Raw genomic sequence first — 27999 nt, 5'->3', positions numbered from 1 at the left:
ACGCGTTAAAGCTTCGGGCCGGAGAGTACGTGTCTCGGGGGGAGGAGGAGGTGGCGGCGGGGCCGGTGCGGAGCAGCCGAGCACCGTGGGGGATTTTAATCCGATTCCGGCCGGCCCGGATTTTATCGCGAGCGGCTTTTAAAGTGAGTAGGGGCGGGCGGCGGCACGCGGGGGGAGGGGCGGCAGCGGACCGGATCAGACCGGCCCAGCCCTGCGGGGGGAGCGGCCTCGCTGACCGCCGGCCCCGCTGGTCTCTTGCAGGCGCCTCACGTCCCTCTTGCCTCTGCGGACGGGGCAGCATGTCCGAAGCGGAGCAGCAGTTGGCGGCCGCCGCCGGCGCCACCCAGAACGGACACGAAGCGGCTGAGAGCTCCGGGGAGCAGCAGCAGGCCGACACCGGCGGGGCTCCGGCGGCTTCGGCGGGCGCGGCGACAGCGGCGGCAGCGACAGCGGGAACGGCGGCGGCGGCGGCGGGAGCCGGCCCTGCGGCGGGGACGGCGGGGGTGGCCGCCAGCCAGAACGGGGCCGAAGGCGACCAGATCAACGCCAGCAAGAACGAGGAGGACGCGGGGTAAGCGGCGGGCGGAAGGCGGGAGCAGGCCGCACCCCCCATCCCCGCCTCGGGCGCCATGTGCGGCGGCGGAGCGCGGCCTTCGGGCCCCGGCGCGGCCTTCGGGCGGGCGGAGCGTCCCGTCGGGCCCGGGCCCCGCGGGGGAGGGCGGCGGGCGGCCCCGCGGCGCGGCGCTCGGACGGGCGGCGGAAGGCGGCCCGCAGCGGCAGCGCTCCCTTTGTTCTGGAGCTGCCTTTTGTTGGCGCCATGTGGTGGCTGGGGGAGGGGCGGCCGCGGGCCCTCGCCGGCTCGCGCTGTAAAATGGAAGGGATTTCCCTCGGCGCGCCTCCCGCCTCGGCCCCGGCCGCTTTAAAGCGGAGGGGAGGAGGGAAGGAGCCGCTCGCTGCCCGCGGTGCTGGCTACGAACTTCAGGGGCTTCGTGGAGAAATCCCGCCCGTCGGCAGAACGCGAGCGTGCTTTGTGTAGGGCGTGCGAAATAACGGGGGTTGGAACCTAACGGTGGCAATCTTAAGCATTTTGGGAGGAAGGAAGGGAGGGAAATGTAGCATGAGCGAAGTGATACGCAGAGTGATGAAAAAGTAAGAGTGATTTCGGTTTACGTCTCCGCAGCATTGTCAGAAAACTGGTTATTGCTTAAGAGTGTTTTCTGGAGGACTCAGGGGAGTTCTGCTATGTTTTAGTAGCAGCATTCGTACGTGAAGAGACTAATTTATTTACGATCACAGTCGATCCTTTTCTTACCTTTTTGAATATACACACTCGACATGTGAACTACCTGCCTGTTTCTGCAGACTCTTTGTAAGCCTGGCTGCTCACATATTTAATTGGAACTTCCTTTGTTGTCACTGGGCCCTGAGTCGGAGGGTCGTTTCCCTGAGGCTGAACAGAGCTGAAGCTGCAGCAGCAGTGCAATAGATTTCTGTTTATAAGGGAAAGAGTAAGAGTTGTACGAGCTTCCTGTAGCCTAGGGCCGGATGTGCCTTTTTTTCACAGCATTAAAGGATTGAGAACTACACCTGTGTAAGCTGTGTGAATTTTCTTTTTGCATCCTTAGTGTGCAGCGCTCCCTGGGAAGTGGATGATATTATCCCATTTGTCACACAGGATGTGATAAATTTCAACCCCAAACCTGTAAACTGAAGTCTCTAAAGAGAGAGAAACAAAAGCAACAATAATTATTCATAGGGATTGTACCGAGTGGAAATTTTCAGCCTGTGCACAAGACCTGCCCAAGATAGAGTTCAGGACATAGGCAGTAAATACTGGTAGTAGCTGAAAATTGCTTTGATTTGTGTTGGTATTCTGGGGAGGGGAAAAAAGAAACTGCATTAGCAGTGCAGTTGTCCAGTTTGTGTGGCTGCTGAAGGGAGGAAGTGAAATACTAAGAATTGATCTTAATTTCAGAAGCTCTATGCTGTGGTGTTGAAATATATGTAGGTGTTGAGCATACCACTTTAAAAACCAGAAGGTTGTAAATCACAGTGTGATATCTACTCCCGTGGTAAGCGATTATTTTAGCACTGGCAATACCTGTGTGTAGTCCCATCCTTAGGGCATGCCTGAGCTGCCTGCAGATAAATTCCTGTCATCCCCCCAACCTTTGAATTTCTCTTGGATCTGTTCTGTAGGATCTAGTGAAGCCAGGGCATGCTACTGAAAACAACTGTCAGTCTGTTTACATTCTGCATTGTTGCTTGGTCAGTAAGCTATTTCAATGAGAATGGAGCCATCAAGTTACCTTTTATCTTTATTGAAACGTTTATTAAACTCTGGAAGGCCTTTCTTTAAGGCCTCTATTTTAAGGGATGTAAGAAACACAGATGTGACTTAGGCATTAAATACCAAACTGCACTACTTAGTTGGGAGTGCACAGTTGGATCTGAAAAATTAAAGATTTAGACTATAAAGGATATGATTTTCTCCAGTAAAATGAAAAAAGTCAAGCAAGCCGATCAGTCACTGTGGATCTTTTTCTCATGTTGCCTTTTGAACCTAAATGGATGCTGGTTTTGGCAGGTCAAAGCCAAAATATAATTGTATAATGTAATTATACATTAACACCAATAGGCAATTTTATTTAGATGTAGGCTAGTTTATAAATTGCTGCTAGCTTCTACTGCCAGATCATGGTTACTTCAGAACAGAGTAGTGACAACTTAAACTGCTTTAGTCTGCAGGTAGATAAAAAAGCTCAAATGCTTTTAAAAGCTCAGTTTGTTACCTTGGAAACTCTGAAAATAGAAAAGAGTTGTGCTATTAATGGTATTATTTAAGTGAGGCATTTGAAAAGCGCCTTGTTGACTGATCTTAGCTTTGTTTAGTTTCAATTTTGTATTGCACTTGAGTAGTTTATAGTTCTTTCACTTTAGAGGTGATCTGTGTGGGAGTGCAGGTAGGGAAGTACTGTATTGTGGTCTCCCATGAAAGCAAAGACTGGCTTAATATTGTCACACTGATGAAGATGGAACTAGATTCAGTAAGTGAGCAGGAAGAAGTGCACAGTCTACTTGTTAAGGCAGGTCCAAAGTCCCGTCTGTTGTAGGAGACTGTTCTTAGCTGTCACAGATATCTCTCTTAAACTCTGCAGGTTATGTTAAGGCTAGTATTTTTACATTCATTTCTCCAAATTAAGAGAGATCTTTAAATATTTTGATTTTGGTGTCCTTTTCTAGCCCGAGTGCTTTCAAAGCACTATATATGACCTCAGTTCCTTTCAAAAAGGAAAAGACAGTAATTGATAATCAATACTGCATCACTGCAAGAAACAAAATGACAGTGGAAGAACATAAGTTACTGGTGAGAAGTATTTGAAGTAATTTTTCCTGTTTTTTTCCACAGGACATCATAAATTTCAGTGTACTATAATTCCCTCAAAGAAGAGGGAGGGGAAAAAACCAAACTCTTGTGTGCCCCTGTAGTGTTAGCTTTTGACAAGATGCAAAAGTGTTTAACCTTCAACAGTTGGACCTGTTCTGACAATGCTGCTGAGGCTTGTGTGCATCTTCCTGCGTGTGCTTTTCTGTGGTACTTCCTGAATCTAAACAGCTGTTCTCTTTGGAATTTCAGGAAAATGTTTGTTGGTGGCCTCAGTTGGGATACAAGCAAAAAAGACTTGAAAGACTACTTCACCAAGTTTGGTGAGGTAACTGACTGTACGATAAAGATGGACCCTAACACGGGAAGATCCAGAGGCTTTGGATTTATACTCTTCAAAGAACCTGGGAGTGTTGAAAAGGTGAGTTTAAACTTGTTATCAATTTCTCAGATTCTTAAATTAAAGGGAGATTTTCTAGCTTAAGTTAATCTAATTAAATTGCCTTTTAGGTTCTGGAACAGAAAGAACACAGGCTAGATGGACGACTAATTGACCCCAAGAAGGCCATGGCAATGAAAAAGGATCCAGTGAAGAAAATATTTGTTGGTGGACTTAACCCCGAAGCCACAGAAGAGAAAATCAGGGAATACTTTGGCGAGTTTGGAGAGGTGTGTAATGCTATCTAACTGAACACTTAAATGCAGTGCAGTTAACAGTTGCTGTTTAGATTACTAATAATTGCAAACTATATTAATTTCAGATATGTCAAGCCTTTTGTAACTGATCCAGAGGCTTCTTATCTTGAAAGCAAGGCAGGCATTGCACTAAATGCTTATGTTGCTAGTTAGATACCTCATTTGAACTCAAACCATTCTATTTTATGTACAAATTCTTTTTAAGGCTTGTAAAGTTAGTTGAAGCCTCTGGTTGAAAGCTAAGCTTCCTATGGGAAGAACATTATAACTTTAGAGTTGCTTAATATGTGTAGATAAACTTATAGTTTTACTGTACCAGATGCTGTGTGTTTTAGTGTTCTGCTAAAATTTGAGCCTAAGACAGTATTTCACGTCTTCAGATTGAAGCGATTGAACTTCCAATGGATCCAAAGACCAACAAAAGGAGGGGGTTTGTGTTCATCACTTTCAAGGAAGAAGATCCAGTGAAGAAAGTTTTGGAGAAGAAATTCCATAACGTCAGTGGAAGCAAGGTAGAAACTTAAATTTGTGAATCTTTGACCAGATTGTTAAGCAGAATACCACCGTCTTTGCTCTGAAAAAGATTTTGTAAGGCTATGATTTCAGAGTACCCAAAATTCCATCAGGATAGTGTGCAATTTACTGTATTATTTTCTTCTCTGTGTTCAACCACATAACCTGCTAGAGTTCTTGGCCAGTATTTGCGGCTTTAATGTTTATTAAGTGCTTTGGGCTTTTGTAAGTAAAGGATTTAATTAATATAATTACATATGTATGGAAAAACTGGCTTGTTTATATATCAGTATGGTGATATAAGCCATCTGAATAGATTCATGTTCTATTTTTCATCATAGAGTAATTGCATAAATTAAAGGCTTACTGGTGCCTTGTGCTTAAGGGCCCCTTGAACCTCATCAGCTGTCTGTGTGAACCACTGTAACAGTGGTGTGAGATGCTCTGGTTGTCTGATGTTGCTTATTTGTGGGAGTAGCTAATACAGGTTCAGGTGTCAAGCTTATGAGAACTGGAGACAAATTATGTACTGGCTGGAAGGTGTCCCTCCTCTTTTGCTCTGTGCTCAATGCTAACCATCCATACACTAACTTCAGAGTCCTATCAGACCTTTTCATACAGCCCCACATAGTAACTTGCATTGCTTGTAGATTAAGACAAGATTACTTGACACAGCACAGAGTAAAGTTTTGGTCATTACCTGTTCAGTTGGTTTGCCAGACTCTGTAGTTCGCCATAAAGTTCATAAAGAGGCAAAGGATTGGGTGTGAGAAGAACCAAGAAATCATATTCAATCTCACGTCTATGGCTTCTTTTTGTCATAAGATAATAAAACCAGCACGTTACCTTAAAGCAAGATCCAGTGTGAAGAACTCTAAGCAAAGTTTCCTGAGGTAGCATCGCAGGGTGGTGTTCCTCTCACTGCTTCATCTCCAACCATACATAGATCTAGGAAGTAGAAGCTGGCTGATAACTTGAAATGGAGCTTGGGGGCCAGTCCTGGAAATTTTAATTCCAGTTATTTTTAATTATTTGTAGTATTGGAGAAGTTATGTTTTCAACTGTTGGTTAAGTGTCCAACACAGTCCAACACATACTCATAGTACAGACTGCATGAAGGCTGCCAGGAAAATTCATGTGACTTATTTTTCAGCCTTGTTGGTAGCTCTTCAATCAATGCAACTCAGGTGAAGCAGTCCAGCACCTTAGTCCTAGAATTTCTGCAGACTGTGGGACAGCCTTGTAGCCACCCTAGAAGCAGTAGTGGCTATGCTGAGGTGACCTCCCCACTTTCCTGTGAGGAAACTGATGGTGGGGAAAGGGTGGCATAAAGTACTCTGATAGCAGTAGCTGGCTTGAATGGCAGATAGTGACTGACTTACCTTGGCCTGAGCAGCATGATAAATTGGATGCTTCCGGATGTGCAGTAACACTGGCTGCGTGGCAGGGAGCACAGCATGAACACCTTTTGCCTCTAGAAAAACCTCTGGCTTTCCTAAGTGGCTAGGTTTGAGCAGTGCTGTTTCAAGACAAATAAACACATTCCTCCTTATTCTTTGTTTTCAGTGCGAGATAAAGGTAGCACAGCCAAAAGAAGTATACCAGCAGCAACAGTTCAGTAGTGGTGGAGGAAGAGGTAGCTATGGAGGAAGAGGCAGAGGTGGAAGAGGCGGTGGTAAGTATTACACACACTACTTTAGTATGGACACATTCAAACTAAGCTGTGTGTACTAAAATGGGATTTTGTGGATGGTTTTCCCTTCTATAGCTCAAAGTCAAAATTGGAATCAAGGTTATGGCAATTACTGGAACCAGGGTTATGGGAATCAAGGATACGGCTATCAGCAAGGTTATGGTGGCTATGGAGGCTATGATTATTCAGGATATGGGTATTATGGATATGGACCAGGCTATGATTACAGTAAGTAAAGAACTGTATTGGGTATAAGCAAGCGTAACTAATTAGCAGTTTAATGCATTTGTTCTCTTGTTCATAGGTCAAGGCAGTGCAAATTATGGGAAGACACCAAGGCGTGGTGGCCATCAGAATAACTACAAGCCATATTGATCAAACTTATTCAGGTATGCAGTGGCATGGTCTCTTTTGGAAAATGACTGCATAGGTTTTGTATACAATGCTGTAGATGGTATTTCAGTTCTGTACCAAATTTAACTTTACAATAAATTTCTATGGCCTGTTAAATGTGCATCTTACTTGGAAGAGCTCCTTGGAAATGTTTTACATGTTTAATACTTACAGATAACTAGTTGTTTAGACAGTGTGGTGTGTAAATTTCAGCCTTGCTGAAGATATTAATTAATGATTTTATTAATAGGTTAAACTGAAACTGATTTTGAGGGTCTGCTTAAAGCTGCAGCTCTGCATCTAGGGACTGCCTCTTGGAGTTAACTATGGACTCTGCATTACTCCAGTTGTACAGAAAGAGATGCATCTTTAGGGAACCAGTGTCACTTTCCACCTTTTTATTTTGTATTGTTTTTGTGTCATACATTTCCTGTAATGGAAGTGTTAATTTTACTGTACTTTTTGGTACCTTTTTGGAATCTAATGTATTGTAAGGTATTTTACATGTGTTCTGATTCACCATGACACGGATATTGAAGCTATCCTAGCTTTTGAAATAAAAAAGGCGTAATCTAGTGTCTTGTGCCATTCTTCAGCTATGTATTAGTAAAACGGCAGTATATTTTTCCCAGAACTTAGTTCATGGCAGTACCTTGCTAGATGAAGAGTTGGGCTTGCTGCTTTTAATCTGGAAACGAGAGGGTTGTGTTGGTAGGTAGTTGTGTTGACTCTAGCAGTTAAGTGACAGCTGAAAACTGCAGTCACTTCTGCCTAGAGGTTATGGAAGAGAGCCTGGGTGGAAATCCCCAGCTGTTGGGGCTGTGCTGGTGGCGCATGTTCTAGACAGGTACAGAGGTAGCTGTACTACCTGCAGTAATGCCTGCAGTGGAAGGCTCTTGTGGGTGGAGCCAAAGGCTTAGGTTTCAGGTAGGGTTTGGCAGGCAAGACAGCCTTGCAGGAGGAGGCTTAAGAGGTATGCAAGAAGCTAGCTGCATTTCCTTCATGTTTCAGCCTCTTGAGTCAGAGGTTTCTAGAAGTTCTTAACAGTATGTACAATATGTCTTGAAAGACAGGATAGAACAGACATTAAATTATGAATGCAAAACTTCAATTTTTGCAGTCTTACTGTGTACCAAAAACATAGTAAAGAACTTCCACCTGAAGCTGTGGGAGGAAAAACAAGAAAGGTGCATCTAATAATACAACTCTTTTTCTAGAGATACTCTGTCCTTTTTGTTGGTTAGCTTACCACAGTTTTTAGGTAATAACTACTATGTATTTCGCTTGTCTGGTTGCAGAGTAGTCCCAGTCTTAAACTTAAAAATATTCCAAGTAGCAAGTACTGCTGCACAAAGTAAATTTCTAATCTTTGTTGAAGCAATCTGTTTGATTTTTTCTTTTACTTCAAAAGCTGATATTTTTCTTTTAACATATAATTTGATCCAACAAACCAGCAGTGGAACCAAATTGAGTAACTAAGAAAGGAGAAAACCATGTTAATAGTAATTTTTACTTTTTCTTTTTTCCATGAAGGGAGCAGCAATTCCTACAGGAATGACAGCGTGCTGCTCCCTGCTGGCTGTCCTTGAAATTAAAAACCATAAAGTTAACCTCAGACTTACAACTCAGACTTAAGTTGTAGTCTCGAATATAAAAGAGTGAAGCAGGATCTTTAGTTGGTAGTGGGCACATCAGCTTTACAGTTGAAATGTGTAACAAAGTGCCCAACCTGAAAAATATAAAACTATAGACAGTTGAAACAAGTAATATTTAGAAGGATTACTCTTGAAGATTGGCAAGTGAAGTGCTATATTCTCTTGCATCTTTTTACTTGTTTTTCTTTTGAAGTAAGGGTTAGAATACCTTCCTAGCAGGTGGTTTGCCCTCTGAAGGGGGATTTGGGCAGTGTTATGCCAGAACCATACTGCTGCAGTATTTCTGTCTAGTTTGTTAGCAATAGCTTATCAACCTGTTACTGGTTCCCTTTGGAAGTAGATCGTCGAGTAATGCTTCATTTCAGTGGTTGGACTAGATGATCTTAGAGGTCCTTTCCAACCTTAATGATTCTATGATTCTTTACAGGTGATGTGGCCTCAGGCAGAAATGGGTTACTAGCACTTATAAGAAGAGCTTGCTTTCCCTTTCTTGCATGAAAAGTGTGTGATGCAAAGAAAATCTTACTGTCAGGTGAAGGCAAGGGCTTGTACACAGAGTTGTTTCTGAAATGGCTGTAACATACTGTTCATTTACTAACTGTGCTCAGATATTTTTTGAGAACAGTATTTCCTAAGAACAGCTGTGGGAGCTGTGACTTTGAGCTGTCTGTTCCTCAGGAGATGAAGCTCTTTACTTCATCTGCTCATTGAGAGCTTGTTAATTGAAGTGCTAACTAGGACCTCATCAGCTTGAAACTGCTTACTCAAACTGATCAGAGGAGCCTGAGAAAAGCATTTCCAGGAATGGAGTTCCACTGGTAGCAGCAGATAACAAAAAAAAAAAAAAAAGCCAGTTGGCTCATCTTAATTTTTAAACAGGCACGACCTGAAAGAGCATGAGTTTGGAAAACTTAGTTTATAGTAGCTGCTAGAAAGATACTGCTTTAAAACCAGTTTTAGATACTCTGTTAAATAAAAGCCAATCCCACATCTGCCACAGTTGAATATTTATTTCTCCTAAAGCTTTCACTTAATAATAAGATAACTGAAAATAACAAAATCAAAGGTTAACTTATCTGGTCTAATACGTACTAAGATGAGGATTAAATGTACATTATCACAGTAGAGTAACTTTTCTTAGTAGTAGGTCTTGAAACATGTTTGAAACCTATGGAAAGAAAATAATGTTATGTTTTTCTTATAAAGTATCATTAAAAGAAATCTATTTCATTGCCTCATTTTCACTTACATACAATGTAAGTGTTGTACTTAGAGGTTTTTTTTGCATTCTTGCTTTTTTGTAGAGAAGCATTTTTTTCCTTATTTTAGATTTGCAGATAAGCATATTAAGTTATTAGGTGTCTAAGTTAAACTGATACTGTGAGTAATCCTTCTGTTCTCAAGAATCCATAGTACTAACAGCTGTATGTCTTTTTTATTAACTTGCTAAATAAAATATTAACACACTTTTCTTGTGCCTGCTATACTGCTATTGCTCTGAACTAGAAACTTGCATTCCCTTAGCATAGAGCCATAGCACTGTGAATAGCGTGGTGCTTGAGGCCAAGTGATTACATTCATATCCAGGTATCTAAAACTTTACTGGGTGCTTGGTTAAAAAACACTTCAAGACAACATTCAGTTGTCTTCTGGTAGGGAGTTGGTTTAAGGAAGTACTGGGTGTACTAAAGTGTTGTTATCAAGGTGTTAACTGTAAGGTTATGCTGCTTGTAAGTGTATGGTAAGATGAGAAGTAGCTTGATGTTCTGCAAGCTACAGAAGGACCTCAACAGATATTAGATTTAGAAAGACTTAACAGCTGTTTGTCTTACTGATGCCCCAAACCTAGTGGGCAGGGGGGTAAGCTGATGCTTAATGAAGTAACAGCCATGAGCTTGAAATGATTCTGTGTGGTTTAAAGAAAGCAGGGGCTGTAGTAGTTTTATGAAGGGCTATAAACAGTACTTTCACTACTAGTTTAAGTGGAGGTTCCCAAATAGTGACATGCAGAATGAATGTAGTGTTGGAGCACGTGTTCTTAAGGGCAGTTACAGGAAGACTTGCTGAGAGGTAGTTATTAATTTTACTGTAACTAGGCACTATATGAAGCTACAGCTGCTTCTGTCTGGGGGCTAAAGACACTTGAGCAGCTGGCACAAGAGCTGTGACAGCATTAGGCATTTCTTAAATATGTTCGACCTAGCTTGAAAACACAAATGAATTCATAAGTGTTACACTAGAAGTATCAGACTATTAGAAGGTAGCAGTGAATTCCAGATGCAGCCAAGACTAGTCCATGCTTCTAACTGCCAAAGAGCTCTGAACTAATTTGAAGTAAAAGCAACTCTGAGGAAACCTGGTCCTGCTCTACTGCCAGGGTCAGTGCCTGTGAAGCATGTTTAGAAACATCAACTTCTAAATAGCGATATAAAGAGTGAATATGGATAAGTACCTGCTTAGATTGAGTCAGTGGATGTTTTCTCCTGGTTTAGATGTTCTTTTTCCATATCTGAAAGGACAACAAGCAACAATTTAACAAACCTGGAGTTGACACACAGTTTTAGACTAACTTGTTTAACACTGAATGTGCACAAGTTGTACAAAAAGCATCAAATGCATCTAGAAGACAGCTCTTGCCAGTGAAATTTGGTTAGCTTTGACAGCTGCTGTAAGTGAACACTACCCTCTGTAGCAAAACTTGTATATATGCATCCTTGTAGTAAAAAGTTCTGTTAGAGAACATGAATTGTTTGGAAGCGAAGGCTAAATTCTCACTGATTGACTTTCCTATGTGTTTAGTGTCTGCCATTTTGGCTTTGTTTCAGGACTTCTGAAAAGCAGGTTCAGCTGCTTAGTCCAAAAGTAACTGCTATAAGGCATTTTTTTTTAATCTGTATTACCTGTTAAAAGCTTGTCAATGGTGTCCACTACAAATTTTGCATCCTCCATAGCAAAACACATTGGGGGCTTGAATTTAAGTACATTTCGTCCTGGCCCATCTGTACTCAGTAGAATATATTCTTCCTTAAGCCTGGAAAGAGTGGTAACAGAATTATTTTCACCTTCTGCACATAGTTCAGAAAACTTCAAAAACATCATAATGGTGGCTGTCCAGACAACGCTTTTCAGTGCTGACTGGTGCTAATTTGCTATACTTCAGCAGCTAATGAATGGCAGGCTGCTCTGAAACTGTATGTTTGTCTAGCACACTGAAAAGCCACGTGATTGTTGCACGTACCTTGTTATTAAATACTCTGCTTCTTCTGTGGCTGGGGTCCTTTTTGCTTGATCTTTAATTAAGTCCACTCCAATGAATAAGCCAGAACCTCTTTGAAAGAAATGTAAATAGTCAGTCTGTGACACAAGAAAGAACTGCAAGTGAACTGAAGGATTGAGAGAGACAGTTAAGGTTTGGTCTCACAAAAGTCTGAAAATTGGGGATGGTTGTTGGCTACTGTTTTAAAAAAAAAAAAAAAAAAGTATAGCAATCTTGCAGAAATGTGGTAGTATGGTATGGGCTTGTCCTATGCTGTCATTCTGAGTAGATAAATGATAAGTACATTTTTCATTCCACTTACAAATTGTGTTCTTTGTGCACTAAACTACTTTTGTTTAAACTTTTGTCTTGACAACTGATATATCAGAAGTGTTATTTCTTAGAGATGCACAGAAATTAATAAAGCTAAACTGGCCTAGAGTGGCAAAGTTTATCAGACTTTTGATTAGCTCAAGTATGGTTTAATCCAGTGGACAGTAAGCTGCTGTTTTTTTTTTTTTGGCTAATGCCACAGCTCTGAACAGTTTCATAAAACTACAGTTTTTTTAAACTTGGTCACGATATACCAAACAAAAAGCAGCTAAAAATGTAAATAAGGCATTGATACCTGACATCACCAATGATGGGGTGCTTGATTTTTTGCTCCATGAGTAGCTTCATCAAGAAGTTGCCAACTTCTGTGGCATGAACCTGAAGCTGTTCCTTCTCTATCACATCTAAAACAGCTAATCCAATGGCACATGAAACAGGGTTTCCTCCAAACTGAGTTCAGGAAAGAAACATATGCAGTCTTGTCAATGAAAGCACAGCCTCAGTGATAACATGAGCACACTAAGATTCATATCTGACAGTCAGTAATTAGTAAGTCAGGTACCAGAAAGATGTAATTAATATAAGCAGTAACTGTTTGAGTGATGAAGATTAATTAAAGACAAACTCCATGATTCTCATTTTAGTACTGACTCCTGTTAAAAAAAAAAAAAAAAGACTGTGGTCAATTTTTACTTACTGTGTTGAAATACTCTACTCCTGTGGCTGCAAACGCTTCTGCAACTTCTTTTGTGGTTGCTACACAGGCAATAGGGTGCCCATTACCTATGGGTTTCCCCATAGTGACTATGTCAGGTATAAACTCTTCTCCCTGAAGCTGGAATGCCCAAAAGTGCTTGCCAACCCTGCCAAAGCCGACCTGAATTTCATCAGCAACAAATACACCTCCTGCCTTGTGCACATGCCTGTAACATAACGGTGATTATATGCTAGGAAGGGAGTAAACAGATATTTTCTGTTTTGCAACATAGAGAAAGTAATAATTTGCAAACTTCTTGAAAACAAACTGTGAAAGAAAACTTACACACCACATGTTTAAAAAGAGGCAGATTAATGTAAAAGCATTCATCTTTCCTATGCATCTAAAGCTATATGCCACAGGAGACAGAAATTCTCCTATCATCTGCATGTAGGACAGATTTTACGTTTTACAAGTGAAGATAATGAATGTCTGACTACTTACTCTGCAACTTTCTGGAAGTAGCCTTCTGGTGGGATGATTTGACCACCAACGCTTGGCAGAGATTCAGCAAAAAACGCAGCAATCTGAAACATATGTACTGTGTAATGACTGAACACACAGCAGAGACATTTGTGGAAGTTGTGTTAACAGTTAGCATTGACAAGCACCTGTACTGATCTCTTATGCAAGACAAAATGTCAAAGAAATCATTTCTTACCTTTCTGCCTTTCTTATGTGCTTGCTTAATAATATTTTTTACTTCATTAGCATAGGCTGTTACTGGATCTTCATGGTCCTCTCTGTATAATCCTCTGTATGTGTCTGGAATGGGAGCCTATGCAAAGCAACAGTATTCTGTGTTCAGTAAATCATAAATAAGTCTTCATTTAATTTAATCAGTAGTTATAGGCTGAAGTACATACCACATGGACCCATTCCTTTTGTCCTTCTAGATTTCTGAATTTATATGGGCTTATGTCAATCAAGGATGTCAGATGTCCATGGTAAGCACTTAAAAAACAATCAGCAGAACTAAATAGTAATTTCCTCATTATCAAGAGTTCTTTAGGCTCAACATTACTGACATGTAAAGAGTAGATGAGTTACATCACCTGGTAGGAATAGTTACTAGTGAGAACAGCTGTAGGATTTCTAAGGGATGCAGGCAGACAACAATCCTTGGCACTGGTTTTCCAGAGCCAGCAAGTAGAATCACAACAGTGTAAGTCACAGAGAGCATTAAAAGACTGCAGGAGTCAGTGTTCCTGGTCTGCTTCTGAATATCCTCCAACAATGGAATTTTCAGTTTCTCTGGACATCCTGCTCTAATATTTGACCAACTTTATGGCAGAAGAGCATTTTCCTATGTCTCATCAGAATTCTTCAGATTCCTCCATCTGTTGGCTGTCCCTTTTTCCTGTCACTGTGCAGCTTCAGACCTGGCTTTGTGGGGTTTTTTTTGTGTGCGCCTTCTCCTAAGAATAAACAAACTCAAATCTCACATCTAGAGCTTCCCCTCCTGTAATGACAGGGCAGTGCTGGCTTTGTTTCATCATGGCAAAGCCTGTCCTGTGCTGGAGAGCCCCAGCTGAATGCAGTCAGTACTTTAGGAGTGGTCTCACAAATACTGAGCAAAGGAAAATTCTCTCAACTTCTTAGCTGCAATTCTTCCTACAATAACAAGTGCTCTGACCACAGATATAAACTGAGCCTTGTAGCCTACAGTAGATAAAATTGCCAAAATACTTACTGGTCTAGAACTATAACGTCCTCATGCTTTGTAAACTGTCGTGCCATTCTTAGGGCAAGATCATTAGCCTCAGATCTATAATTGAAAAAACTGGTGTTTAATTGCAGATACCGGAGGTTTGAAACTTGCAGAGAACAGAGAACTAGATGCAAGGTATTGTCAGATCCCTGAGTAATCAGCAGTGCGCTGCACTCACTAGATAGAACTGCTTAACAGAGTAGAATCCATCTTTATAAAGCTGGATTGCAGACACTACGTGGAAGCAGTTTCCTTTTTATTTTAATGCATAGGATGCTTGGGAATACAGGAACCTCCCACAAGTAGAAATGTGCATCATAACACTGAATTTTGAAAACATGTCAGACCAGAAGCAAATACAGTAAACCTTTATGTTAATGTAGTCCAAGGCCTTAGAATAAAAAGCTGTACAAATAAAGGACTAGCTCAGTTTTCTGACAGAGCTTGGTAAGTACATTCTTGAGATCTGCTGAAATTCTAAATGATAACAGTTTCTTCATAATCAAACAACTTCAATTCCTTCTGTTTTTTTTAAATATATTCATCACTCCAGAGCATGCAGCTGGCTGCTGATGTACTTGTCTGTACACAACCAGGGCAAAAAAAAATAGTAGTGATTCTGATATATCTGACTTACCCAGAATTCAAGAAATAAAAAGTGCACAACTTCTCAGGTAGCTTTTCTGAAAGTCTCTCTGCATAATCAGTCAAGTTGTCATGAAGATAACGAGAATTTGTATTTAGCAATTGGTTTTGCTCATGGGCTGCTTTTACTACGTCAGGGTGACAATGTCCAACTGCAAGAGAGGGGAGAGAGAGGTTTGAGAGTTCCTTATTACGCAGTGTCTTTAGCAGGCACATAATGACTTTGTGCTTACGTTTCTCCTAGCAGTACAGAGCTACTGTCAGTGTTGTTCATATTTGACTAGTTAGGGATTAGTGATGTCGTCAGCATAGGACAACATTGGTATGCCTTGAAAGCTCTTGTGGAAAACTTCCATTGTTCAGAAAGGTTTGAATTGGTTGTTGTATTTCATGGCTGGCAGTTAAATACTGAAAGTTGATATGCTGAAACAAACAGCACCTAATTTTTGAATTTAGACATTTGAATAGTTGTATTTGCAGATAAGCTTTACCATCAAATAATTATATATTGTCCATATATATTGTCATTACATATTGACAGTAATACACGGTATGACTATCAGCCTTGACCAGCAATTTCAAGTACCATAAGAAACAGCTACTTCATAAAGCACAAATAATGCACCACACTGGGCTGTGGTCCTTCAGTAGTACCCTTAGTGACATCTGTGAGTACCACAAACAGTCCTTCGTTAATTTTACAGTCAGATGCTTGACCTGAATTTTCTTGCACAGAGCTCTGTGAAGTGTAGATATGTGTTTTTCTGTGAAGGTAGAACAGGAAGCAAGTCTGGAAAGCATCATGTTGATGCAGAAATCCAAACGTGAGCAGAGGTTTCTCAAGCTATAGGCTCAGTAAAAGTTTCTTCCACTTTCCCAATTAAACAACCACTTTCCCCAACACCATGGAACAGTGGTAAAAAGTACTGATTGTTCCTTGCCCTGCTTTAAAGCCTGGTATCGAACAATAGAACCTGAACTTACCATGAGCAACGTTGTTTATGCAGTCAAGGTACTGTCTTCCGTTCTCATCATACATGTACTGGCCTCTTGCCTTTACAATCTTCAGTGGATCATCAGGATAAAACAGTTTGCAAGAAGAGCTGTGTAAAGCATCAGAAAGCAGAATAAGCCTTAGTGAAGTCCCCCAGTCATCTAGTAATACTCTCAGTGTAGTTAATCAAGAGAGAGACAGCTCCCCAGTGCAGCAGCACATGCCATCCTCCTCCTCCTGGCCGCTAAAAGCACAGCTTAGGATGGAGAGAAGAATAGTCTTTGTGCTCTGACTCGATAGCCAAGTTTTGTTAGGCTTGCAGGCACAAAACCGCACTCCTGAACAAAAAATCCTTCACTGGCAATCCCCAACCATAGCACACAAACAGGACTTGGTTCTGAAGTTTCATCTGATTGTAACTACAGTTCCTTGGTGTCTATGCTGGCTGCCCTCCCTGTTCTTTAAACTATTTGTGCCTGTATCTCATTAATCACTTTTATTATACTCTTGGTATTCTTGCTAAAGGCACAGTGCAGCTGATTCTTATATCTGTACAGAGCTTCACTAACGCTAACAGAAGCCTTGAGTAATTTATTTTAAAGTAATTTATAAATAGTAATTTACTTAAAAGTCTGGGCCTGCTTAAGTGAGCTTGCGTTGCCAGAGGAGAGCTGCAGGATTTCACTGACACTGAAGGACAGTGCCAACCTGTAATACCTCATTTAATAAATATTGCTTAGAAAAGTAAAAGAAAAATAACACCGTATGCTGAGAAGTATCAATTAATTAAAAGAGTTGGTGTTGAAATTAGACAGTAGTTCACTGTCTCTCCCCTACAGGAATACTACACCCTTTGTACACACTGGCAGTAGGATGACAGAACAGGTTTGTCAGTAAAATCACGCTGACAGTTCAGCCTCTGCTTAGAAAGCAGTAGTGAGGCTGGGCTGGATCCCCAGGAACAGAGCAAATGAGTTACAAAAGAATGTAATGCACAGGCTGGTACCTTCAGCTCAGTGCTGCTAGCACAGATCTGGCTGCAGCACCGACCCCAGCCTGCCTTCTGTCGGCACGGATGGAGGGAGCCTTCCTTTGCAAACATGTAACATTCCTGCGGTCGGACAGAAATGCTCTTGCTGCCGTTCCCGGTAGCATTCTCCAGAACCAAGAATTTTTAAAATCGTTTGGAACAAAGCGAGTGATTGAAAGCCCGGAGATGAATCTTGTGCTTAGTTTTGGTACGTGAATTCTGACGGCGTTCAGCTCCGACAGGTGGGCTCTCACTGTGTGCTCTCATTCTGTGTCAGCAGCAGCAGGAGCCGCTCGGCAGCCGCGTGGTTTGCTCGCTCAGAGCCAAGCGGCCAAAGATCGCTTTGTAAGCAGTTCTGAGCTCCAACAGCCGCGCCGTGCCGTCCGCGTTTTGAGGGCTCTCTTAGTTTCATAACCTTCCTTAAACGCTAATTATACGAGTAAAGCCCAGGTTCTGCTCGCTCCCGGCACCGTCTCAATCCCAAAGCTGAAATACAGAGCAGGGAGCGCTCACACCCCCGGAGCGCCGCGCACGCAGCCCCGCTCCGCGCCCCGCGCTCGGTACGGCCGCTGCCGGCACTTACCCGATGATCCGCCGCCGTAAGGACAGTGTCTCCTGGCGAGAGCGCTGCGCTCGCCTCATGGCCGCCGTGTCCGCGGCCCGGCCCAGGCGGGAGGAGCCGGCTTAGGGCGGCAGCCCGTCCGCCCCGCCGCCGCTCCCCCTGCGGGCCGCCGGCCGGCACTGCGCTCCGTGCCGGAAGGCGGTGCTGCGGCCCCGCCCGCTCCCGAGCCCGCCGTCAGCAGCACCGAGGGGTGCGGCGTAACTGACCCGTGCTTTGGGCTGCCCGGCGCCTGCTGGGCTGGGCTGCCCTGGGAGCGGGTCTGTTTGCGCTGGGAGGTTCTGGCAGCGCACGGCTCAGAGTGATTTGTGAGGGTAGCTTAGGGGTTAGAGCTGCTGCGTTTAACACGCTGCACTCCTTAAGCAAAAGTAAAACAAACCTCTTATGGTTGTGCTCCTGTGTTGAGTCTGCTCCCCTGCAGCCGCCCCAGAAGCAGCAGGTGGGATAAAAGCCAAACGCTGCTCTCAGGTGAGAGGAGACAGTCCTGGTCATGTTGGGATGGAATTCCTTAAAGAAAAACACAGAGATAAGAAGCAAAAGGGACACGTGTGTGGCACTCTGCTGCTGTAGGTGCTTATCCCCAGCGGAGCCATCAGCATGCTCCATTCTAAAAGACACCAAATTTCTATTTTTTCATTTCAAGTATGCATTTGTATTCATTTTTAATGATATTTTAATGATATTCATGTTTAATTCAGTTTTAAACTGATAACAACTGAGAGGACTCAGACCGTTTGACTGCGTACCCAGCAGACCAGAATTATTTTCAGTTGCAGTTATTTGGTAAACACAGGGGCAGTTTAAGTTTTGTGTTAATATGGGGAACCCCAAACCAAATTGCCATAGATTTAAAACTATACTGAGCTTCAGTGGTAAAACTCAGATGTTGCATAAGTCAATTCTGAACAGTCAAAATGAATTGAAAGACAGTAGAAGAAATATGAATAGTGGCCATTAATCTTTATTTGAACTCTTGTCTGGTTAAGATACTTTGCAGCTATTTATAACAACAACCGGAACATTTACAATTTGCTTATTCTTGGTTACAAATGCAGAGTTCATTATACATATTCACACAATTGTAAAAGCAACCTGTACAGAGAGACCATTTCTAAACATCAAGTCTTTGCTTTTATTACAGAAAGCACAAGGAAATGTTTTTGGAGGTCTCGAGCTGATGTGCTGTCCATGGCAGCTTTAAGCTAGAAATACGTACTGCAGGACTAATTAATAACCATTTTAACATGTTAAAACAATGGATACAAAATACTGTCAATTAATGCCTTCATTTTTAAAACAGTTGTTCCCCAAAGCAGTGAGTAAATAGAACACTCTTTATGGCATACACAATTAAAAATTACAACATGTTGCAAATAGAAATGTTAAGCACTTTTTTTTTTTTAAAAAAAAAAGTTTTTAGTATTTATATGTATCTATATATTTTTTAAAAGTGGTAAATTTTACAGACGCTTCCTCAGCTTTGTATACGATAGCACGTAAATACAGCCACACAAACTACTGCTCAGGGTGCTCAGCATGGACACGTGTGCTGCACACACAGCCCTGGCAGCTCTAACAGCCCCAAAGCAATGCAGCCATTCCCATAAATAAGGCTTGCATAACTTGGGAGAGGATTAAGCCTTATCAGCATAATTTCAAACAGGTATAGATAAAACTCATATCGCATACATTTCTCTCAGTTGTGTTATAAATAAATCAGATTTTCAGTTAGGTTTTCATACCAGCAGCTACAGTTTCTCTACTTACATCATTTCAGAAGTGGCACCTAAATGCTAGAGGACAGACCAGTGTTAAAAGATCTGTATGCCCAAAGCAACGTAATGTGGCAGAGCTGGTGGCTTTCAGTTCTGACTGGTATTTTGTGCTGAATATTTGTCATAGTGAGCATTTTGTTTTCAGTAAGATACCAAAGAAGAACCACAAATAGCAATGCAAGAGTTGCTAAGTTATGAAATTGCCTATACAGTGGCATTCCATGTATGAAACTGCCCAGCAAACACAACAGGACTCCAACTCCCATTCTAACTAATGGCAACTTACCATCTCTTTGCCTAATTCAGAAATTCAGTGGGTACCTGCAAAACCAGGTCCTACCTCTGTTTCATAGCAGAAGAGCAGATTTGAAAAGCATCCCCTTCATAAACTCATGTAAAATGCACTTTTAAAAATTAAATATACAATTCAGTGTTTAAAAGAACATAAAAACCCATGTGTTCCTAGTGCCATTTACACAGAACTGTATTTCAGATACTTGGGACATCTCCCTTTTAATCTCCATTAACAGCCACGTTATATAAGAAGCCACACACAGACATACAAGTTCACTGTGTCTGTTCCACGAAAAAGCAACTGAGAACTCCTACCACAGCTTAGCGAACAGGGATTAATTGTCCTAAGACATAGGAAAACCGCAAATGTTAATGTATTTCTTATTCTACTCTGCTGTCAATAATGCCACTTCTTATGCATTGAAAACTCATGTTTCCCAGCTCCCCTGCAGTTTTCCCCCAAGCCCTTTACAGCAGTATAGAGTCCTAAGGTCTATCAAGGCCGTCTGCCATTCATTTCCAAGTGTCAGGTTTTCAGCACTTGCTTTAGCTGCAGCTTATGCAACAGTCAGACCCTTCTGGTGTGCCATCTAATGAATGAAAGCATGGGAAAGCTGCAGTGGTTCACTTGAGAACACGAGAAGTAATGTTAAGTTCACAGGTACAGACTATATACTCACTGGTTTGCTTCAGTACGTTATTTTTTTCTCCCCCCAGCTGTTACGAACAAGCTTAAAAGTTGTTCTGTAAGATTGCTGAGCTCAGTGTACACCACATTGATTGTCTCACTGAAGTATCTTAGGCTTCTTCAAATCTTACTGAAATATTTCATCTCACTTTACAGTCTACCTGGTTAAGCCTGGCTGCACAACCAAACACACCAACAAGTACATGATGAGTCAATCTGAGGGCCAGCAATGAGGCCAAGTACAGTACAGGGCCTTTCCTGCACCCTGGGGCACCCTGAGGATGGTGGGGCCAAATCTGAGCCTGGCTGTGCTGACGTAGGTCAGACCCAAACCTATCCTGGTTCAGCCACATACATACAGTATTAATCCAAGAAAAGCAGCCTAGGGACGCTTTATTTTTAATCATGAGTTGTTACTAATATTTTTGCATATATTCATAAAAATCTATTGTCTGTAAGGAAAGTAATTCAGAGCTTTCAGTCTAAAAGTTTAGAATGGAAACTTGGCTGGCAACCTACTTTTATTTGCATAACACTTCAAATTAATTATCCGGGCAACAATTGGATTAAAAAGAATACGATTGTGTTTCCCAAGAGTAAATACAAGAATTGGGAAACAGATGCAAACTTCTGTCTGTTTTGCAGCGATTGATTCGAACCTCAGCTGGCAAAGGTGCATCTGTGCCTACGTATGCAGTCAGTTATGGAGCAGTGCTGTTATTTTTGGTGCAGGGATGGTTTCCCATCATAGCACCGAATTTGTTTCTGTTCAAAAAAGATGGCCTCTAGAGGGCAGCATGAAATCAGCATTCAATGCCCAGGAAAGCCACGCTCTAACATGCCTTTGTGGTGAATTTACAGGACGCATATATTGAGAGCAGGATGGTTATTTACCATTACAGCAATTTTTCTGGCATTTTAGCATTGTAATTAAGCTAGGTGTTACAGCTGGCTGAATTCTTTCATTCTAGCCCCCAGACCAGCAGACAGGCTGTCCTACACGAAAGCTCATAAACAAACATGCTTCCTGGGCACTGGGTAACTACAACCACCAGAAATGCCTGCCTAGCATCCTGTGTCATTCTCCATGGAATACATTTTATCACTGCATAGGCTGCTTTGAGCCACTGAAACCTCGCATACATTTTGCTGGCTTGTTAATTTCAAATGCAGAATGTATGAAATGACAGAAGATTAAAAAACAACTCAGTTAAGTACTTCAGGTTTTCTAAAAAAGAAAACACATTCGGAAGTCTGTTACCATCATAAAAAAATTTCTATTTTTAAATACACAGGAGAAAAATCTATATATGAAAAGAAATTCATTGCCATTATATATACAGCAAGAATTAGAAGCAGAGTATACAAGAAGTTTTCCCCATGAAAATAAAACCAAGTATATGACTTATTTTTTTCCCTCCTTCTTCTTAAGCTGAAATCCCAGTGCATTGGGTCTTGGAAACAGTTTTAGTTTGGAGTCAGATTGGATTTTATCTACCACCTGTTTCACAGCCCAGAGAAATACTGGTGAACTAACTGGCCCAGCCTGCGATTAGGCCAGCTGCAGAACTCTAATTAACCCCACCTGCCCTTTTACTCAGGCTCACACCATGGCAAGGGACCTTCTGGAGCTGCCAGCACACTCCTGGCACCAGACCAGACCTACAAACAGGGGCAATTTTGGCCACCAAAATACAGACACAGCCGAGCTCTGGGCACTCAGCTACACTCACAGCAACACCAATCCTGGAGCACAGACAGACCTCACAGCTGCTTGTCCTGTTCCTGGGAGCAGGCAGACAGCTTATCTGGGCCTAATGGGAATCACCACACTTCTATAGTCAGTTATATCACAGACCACTGAATGTTGTTCTGTAAACTGGGATAAACACGAGTTTGGCTTGGCTTAATTTCCCCCACGACAAAGAACTTAAGCGTTTTAACCCAAATATTTGTTCACTGATGAATTCACAAAGCTCACACACCAACCACTGTACTGAGATAAATCAATTGCTCAGTCACAGTGACCTACATTTCATCGCGTCAATCATCTTTATTGCTACTGACATCTAGTGGCAACACTTAGCTGCATTTTGGAGTTCCTGCAAAAATTTCTTACCTTCTCTCAAGCCAGAAAAAAGGGAGAATTTTGGGGGGAGAAATGCACTGTGCTCTGTGAGTGGCTGAGATCATTCCTGAGTTTGGACTGAGACCACCAACACTACCCAAAAGTAAAATTCATCTTTGTGAGCTGTTTGCATATTCCGTGTTCTAAAAAGACCTACGTAAACATTTTCATATGGAAAGAGAAAATAATCAACTGATCTGGCATGAATCTGCTGAGCAAAGCACATCCTTTTTTTAACTCTTCCCAATAAGATCATGACTGCTCTGAAACAACTTTTTGTTTAACAACCTCCCCTAAATATGTGTGCATGGGAAGCACATGGATCTAAATACATTTCCTCTTAGACTGTGCAGTCACTGCAAAGTGAACAGTTACTCTGATATGGTTTTTCAGTTTGTGCTGCATGATGGATGAGAAACACTGAGCTCAGAACGCACAGGCTAAGCACAGCGGTCCCCATGGAAGGATGAGGAATACAGGTTACACCTGCAGTCCCTGGCAGTATTTGTGCCTGGAGATCTGTACCATGCCTTGTGCCCTGAAGCTCTGCTTGCCTCAGGTTTCAGCTGCTTTGGTGATGGTTGGGACTGCCTGGGACCAGCAGACCTATAACTAACCCCCTACTGGTTAGTTTCTCAAAGCTGGTGAGGATAGGTGCCACATAGTGCAGGACTTATCCCTGCCAGCACTTCCCATGGAAATGCAAGCAACAGCAGACCAGAGAAGCTGATTTGCACACACTGTATATCTGATGCATCCTGAGCACACCAGACTTGCTGCTTGTGCATAGGTGGACCTGCTTTGTACGTGCAGGATGCACCATATTCAGTGTGCAGCACAAACCCAGCAGAGGGCCTTAACCTGGGGATTTTCAAACATTACCTCTGCAGTGTCCGTCAGCCGAGGTAGCAGCACTGATGGGTATGGATCAGCCACAGCCCCGTGCTAGGATGCTGCTTCCAGCCTTCCTCCTGGGCTGGCACGGGAACATTACGAGGGGATGGGGAGGAAAAACCCCAGTGAAGAAGTTCAGTGGCTTTAAAAAGAGCTCTCCTGCTCTGCTGAGAGCAAATGGCGTGGGTTCTATGGCACCAGGCTCTGTGTTGGGAGGGGGAAGGCGACCATGCACAGCGGTTAGAGCAATAGGTAAAGCACTGTTCTGGTATTCTGTATCAATGTTTTGCAGGCCTGGCAGTGGTCACAGTTGATGCCTACAAGCACTGGATATTCCACAAGTTGAAGACGGAATACTGACTTGTTTACCTGAAGATAATAGGACTTCGGGGGTATTTCCTCAGAGAAAATATAAATTTTAATATAATTTCATAAGCTTTGGAGGTTAGCTTGTCTTGTAGCTTCAGTGATATCAAACTTCTTTGAGTAGGAGCTAGATAGAAAGCTGTTTAGTTTTTGCCAGCATATGTAAAACAAGACTTTTCTACCTGCATTGTAGATTGTTTGTGGACACTTCCAGATTCTTGTGCTTTCTGCAGTCATTCTGGGGACTGAACTCTCATTGATATCGATAGAGGTTCCATGAACAGGACATCTGCAGGATACCAAGTGTAGAAGCCCACGGTGTGGTTTGGAGTAGTGAACTGCTTTAGTTTGGAGATGACTGGGGCAGATGGAAAGAGCAACTGTACATTAAGGGAACAATTACAGATCTTCCCAGTGACATCAATGAGAGATTTGCCTTTGACCTTCCACAGAAGAATTAGCTTTAATTTCGGACAGCAAAGGGGGTTTTTCAAAAGCATTAAAAGCCACTGGGAGCTCTTTCAGCAGCTCCTTTCGCCTTTAAAAACCCTCACACCAAAAGTGATAGCTAACGTCATAAAATGGAAGCAAATAAAATGTATTTTCTTTGCTGTTTGAGTTACATAATTCTTGTTTCTTGATTTGTTAGTTGATCTGAATTGATTTAATTTGTACAGTGACCAAAAACGCGGTCAGTAACTAATTGGTAAAGATGTGAAATACAGCCACAAAGCAAGCAGTGTGTAGGTGTAGGCCCTAGGCAGTGAACAAAACTAGATAACAGAAGATTACTGCCTATGTCTGTAAATCTTGTGTGTCTGCTTTGACCAAGCCAACGTCCAATTCAGCATTTAACAGCAGATGACAAATGCTCCCAGCTGACTGAAAGGATAAGCTCAAGAACAACTAGAACACAGTCATCAGACATCAGAAACCTCACCCTGTCTGTGCAGAGCACTGAGCACATAGCTGCTGCTATTCACAACACCAGGGCTAGCATTACTTACACTAGGATGGAGCTGTGCAGGGCATGTTCCCCCTGGAGCCATCAGTCGCATCTCCTCCCACCGGTCCTGCAGCACCAGCTGCCCTGAGATGCAAAGGAACCTCCTCACAGGTTCAAATCTACTCAGTGCACCAAAAATGACTTCTTGCATCAACTGGTTTGTCAGTAGAAAAATCAGGCTCTTAATTTCACTTCAGCCTCCTACATAGAGCCTAGCAACTTCTATTGGGCTAAGGTATTTCCTCCAGAAACCATCTGTGAAATCAGAAAGGCGTTAAAGCCACGGGGATTCATTCCATCGCCACTCTGGTTAGGATTAGACAGACTCACCAATAAAAAGCCATGGCTTGTTTTATGCGATTTTACATAGCTTCCACTTCAGCCATTGGATGCATCTTTGAACATCTTTCTCTGTGCAGTGTAAGAACTTATTGCTATAAAGTATCTCCTCCTCGTAAAGGAATCTGATTGCCTCTTCATCTTCATTGTAAGCTGAACAGACTCGGCTGTAAGCCATTGTATTCCCTGCAAAATAATTTTTCATAGATTTCTACAGCACAATCCCTGTTTTTCCAAAATCCTAGGAAATGTTACTCACATTTGCAATTCTTTCCCTTTTATATTTCTCTCATTAATGCAACACGTAATAGAAATTCTAATCAACCTTTGATTCATTACCTTGCTCTGCATGGATGTGCCTGAGATAAGTTAGAGACCAAAAAAAGCACTGAAAGAGGAGGACAAGAGGAGCGTGCAGAGCTACACAGAACACAATCAAACCACATGAGTACAAGGAAATCAAATGCAAATGAATCCTACAGACCGAGACAAACACTCAGAATTCCAAGTTTTGGAACCCCAATAGCAACAGTATACACTCTTAATGGAGTTGCTTATGGAAGTTGCTTAATGGAAGACTTCAGCAGAATCCCTCCCTGCCCCACAACTGTCTGTTCTGAGAGCATTGCCGTGTTTTTGTTTTGAAATTTTGCAGTAGAGGTTTCTTAAAGAATTTGAGTTCTGCTTTAACAAAGAGCTGGCATATCTTCAGCTGCAGACCACAAAACAGGACCCAGAGGTGCTTCCTCTTGAGATCAAAGGTTATCTGATAGTAGCCAAAACATCCACAGGCAGCCCAGGTTACATTTTCCAAAGATTTGCTATTTCCATCACGACGACAGCAGGTAGCAACAAAGGCAGCTTGGCTTTGTTTCCTCTGCAGGTTTGAAGTCCTTTTGTTTGACCAGATGGCATACAGCAGCTTCTTCCATCCTTAGGGTTGCATCCTCTTTTTCTTTTTTGTTTTCTGCCAGTTCTTTTCACTCTTTGAGTACACACGTGCAATGCAAATAGATTGAGAGCCAGGTTAGGACAGGGAGCTGGTAAGGCAACAGGGCAACACGCTGTCTCAGTGCTGTTAGTTCACACTGCAGCATTAGCAGTGAGTTCTGGTCATTCCCAGCAAGTGCCATTGGTACCTTTATCAAATCTTGATGTTATCATGCGTATCTTATGGGTTTGAGAGCTTTACAGTATTTTCAAAGTCCATAAATGACAGAATCCAGTATAAAAAAAGGTCAATATATTACTGTTGAAGGGTTGTTTTCTTCCTTTTTTTATACAAAAATTAAAAAGATCAAAATATATCACATTATTTACACACTGTGCTTCATGCTTAGAGATCACTGCAAAAGAACACACAGACAAACATTTTAATCAAAGAGAAATGCTCCATTACTAATCTTGTTAATATCAAGATTGATAGTCTGATTTCTTATCATATTAACAGTGTGTCCAAATGATTTGGTACCGAATTAAAAACTTACACGCTAAAGGCATGCTTATATCCTAACTGAGGGTTTGCAACCAGTTAGTAACGTGCTTGCTATTAATTGGTGGCTTTTTCAGCCTTAGCAAGGTTTTGGCATGATGCTCCCAGCAGCTGTACAGAAAGCAGTGCGTGCTGTAGGGAGCAGGGCATGGAGGCAGGCAGGGCACTGCTCTCACAAGGCACAGCACTGCTGGGCAGGCACACAGCCCACTGCTGGAGCACAGCACCTAACAGCTCCTCTGGGCCCATGCAAGAAGGTATTTTTGCATTATTCTCACTGTACCTTGTGCCAACATCCTGCTACTGGCAGGCCGTCTGGTCCCTGCAAAACAGAATAAATGGATCTCATTTCTGTTGATGGTAGTTTAAGTGTCAGAAACAAAAACCCAAAGCTCAGTCCTTAAACAATAAAAGCGTTAGCAGTGCGGTAAGAGACAATGACCGTGCACAACCAAGTTACTGTACATGAACAACAGGAAATACACAGGCAATGTGATCTGTGCATCAAGCACAACACTAAATCAAATACGCTCCAGGATAAAAAAAATAAAAGTTGACACTTCCTTGCAACAAAAGTGAACACATATAAAAACTGGGAACCTCAATTAATTCAGAATCTGCTTTAAAAAAGTAGTGTTTTTGTGATCAGACCTATTTGTGGAAATGTATCTTTTGTTCATATGTGCTTCTTGAGTTGGGGTTAATATATTTTTTCATGATATTCCAACTGTGTTCAATTTGATCCTGCAGTACTTAGTTTCTTTAAGAAATCTCGAGTTGCTGAACTGACTGAAATTGGATAGGCTGTGGGCTGTGTAAAGGGAGTGAAAAGACTTGTCTTCTTCTGATGGAGATGCATGAAGTATACAGAAATGAGAAAGCTGAAAGAGCTTACTTACCAGGAGGAAAACACTGACAAGGAAGGAGCTCTCAGAAGAGGAATGGACTTTTTATGACCAACTTTTCAAGCTACGTTAGCAGAAATAGCTTCAGCTATTTCAGCCTTTTCTGATGCTGGATTTTTTAAGGCTCTTGGATCTCTGATTGCATGAATTGCTGCATGTAGAGCTACAGAGAGCACACATGCACCGACCCTTCCCTCAGAACCATCTCCAACTTAACTAGGGGTTGGAAGCCACAAAGATGTGTTTGCAGTGGACAGAACTGCTAGTGCAAATAGAGGTCAAAATGCATTTTTACATTTTTTACTGTATATGTCAGTCATCACATTTTTTGTATTCTGTATTGATTTTATATGTAAAATAGCCTATGCCCAATAAAAGAAATGCAGTGATGTAAGGTTACCCTTTCCAGCTACTCCTAGTGTGACAGGTCCA

At 42.1% G+C, this 27999-nt stretch overlaps 3 protein-coding genes across 8 annotated transcripts in view; 1 reads left to right on the top strand and 2 right to left on the bottom strand.

The window, feature by feature from the left end:
* The first annotated feature begins 4 nt into the window (after positions 1 to 4).
* HNRNPAB (heterogeneous nuclear ribonucleoprotein A/B) lies at positions 5 to 27979 on the top strand. Of its 6 annotated transcripts, none has more exons than XM_031598353.2 (9): positions 5 to 143; positions 262 to 571; positions 3638 to 3806; positions 3896 to 4054; positions 4462 to 4593; positions 6161 to 6269; positions 6363 to 6515; positions 6592 to 6676; positions 23752 to 27979. In XM_031598353.2, exons 2-8 carry the CDS (start codon positions 300 to 302, stop codon positions 6660 to 6662), a joined length of 1065 nt encoding a protein of 354 aa, XP_031454213.1. In that variant the 5' UTR covers positions 5 to 143; positions 262 to 299; the 3' UTR covers positions 6663 to 6676; positions 23752 to 27979. The 6 variants fall into 6 exon arrangements, with proteins under 6 accessions (XP_031454213.1, XP_031454215.1, XP_031454211.1 ...); XM_031598355.2 differs by lacking the exon at positions 23752 to 27979 and adding an exon at positions 8763 to 8887; XM_031598351.2 differs by lacking the exon at positions 23752 to 27979 and adding an exon at positions 6931 to 7256.
* PHYKPL (5-phosphohydroxy-L-lysine phospho-lyase) lies at positions 9032 to 17779 on the bottom strand. Its single transcript, XM_090151047.1, has 13 exons — positions 17645 to 17779; positions 16022 to 16140; positions 15030 to 15189; positions 14375 to 14449; positions 13548 to 13635; positions 13343 to 13459; positions 13126 to 13208; positions 12622 to 12847; positions 12220 to 12374; positions 11574 to 11663; positions 11236 to 11366; positions 10788 to 10844; positions 9032 to 9503 (listed from the first exon to the last, which is right to left on the bottom strand). The coding sequence occupies exons 1-12, from the start codon at positions 17701 to 17703 to the stop codon at positions 10792 to 10794; spliced, it is 1356 nt and encodes a 451-aa protein (XP_090007173.1). The 5' UTR covers positions 17704 to 17779; the 3' UTR covers positions 9032 to 9503; positions 10788 to 10791.
* COL23A1 (collagen type XXIII alpha 1 chain) overlaps positions 26937 to 27999 on the bottom strand; it is a 148798-nt gene continuing 147735 nt past the window's right edge. Inside the window, exon 27 of the mRNA XM_090151051.1 lies at positions 26937 to 26984. Coding sequence (XP_090007177.1) covers positions 26937 to 26984 — 48 coding nt within the window. The remainder of the gene's footprint in view (positions 26985 to 27999) is intronic.

The sequence above is a fragment of the Phasianus colchicus genome, chromosome 15, assembly GCF_987193195.1.
Source record: "Phasianus colchicus chromosome 15, bPhaCol1.hap1.1, whole genome shotgun sequence".
NCBI classification, from domain to species: Eukaryota; Metazoa; Chordata; class Aves; order Galliformes; family Phasianidae; genus Phasianus; species Phasianus colchicus.
This window is presented reverse-complemented; position numbering and strand designations above follow the sequence as displayed.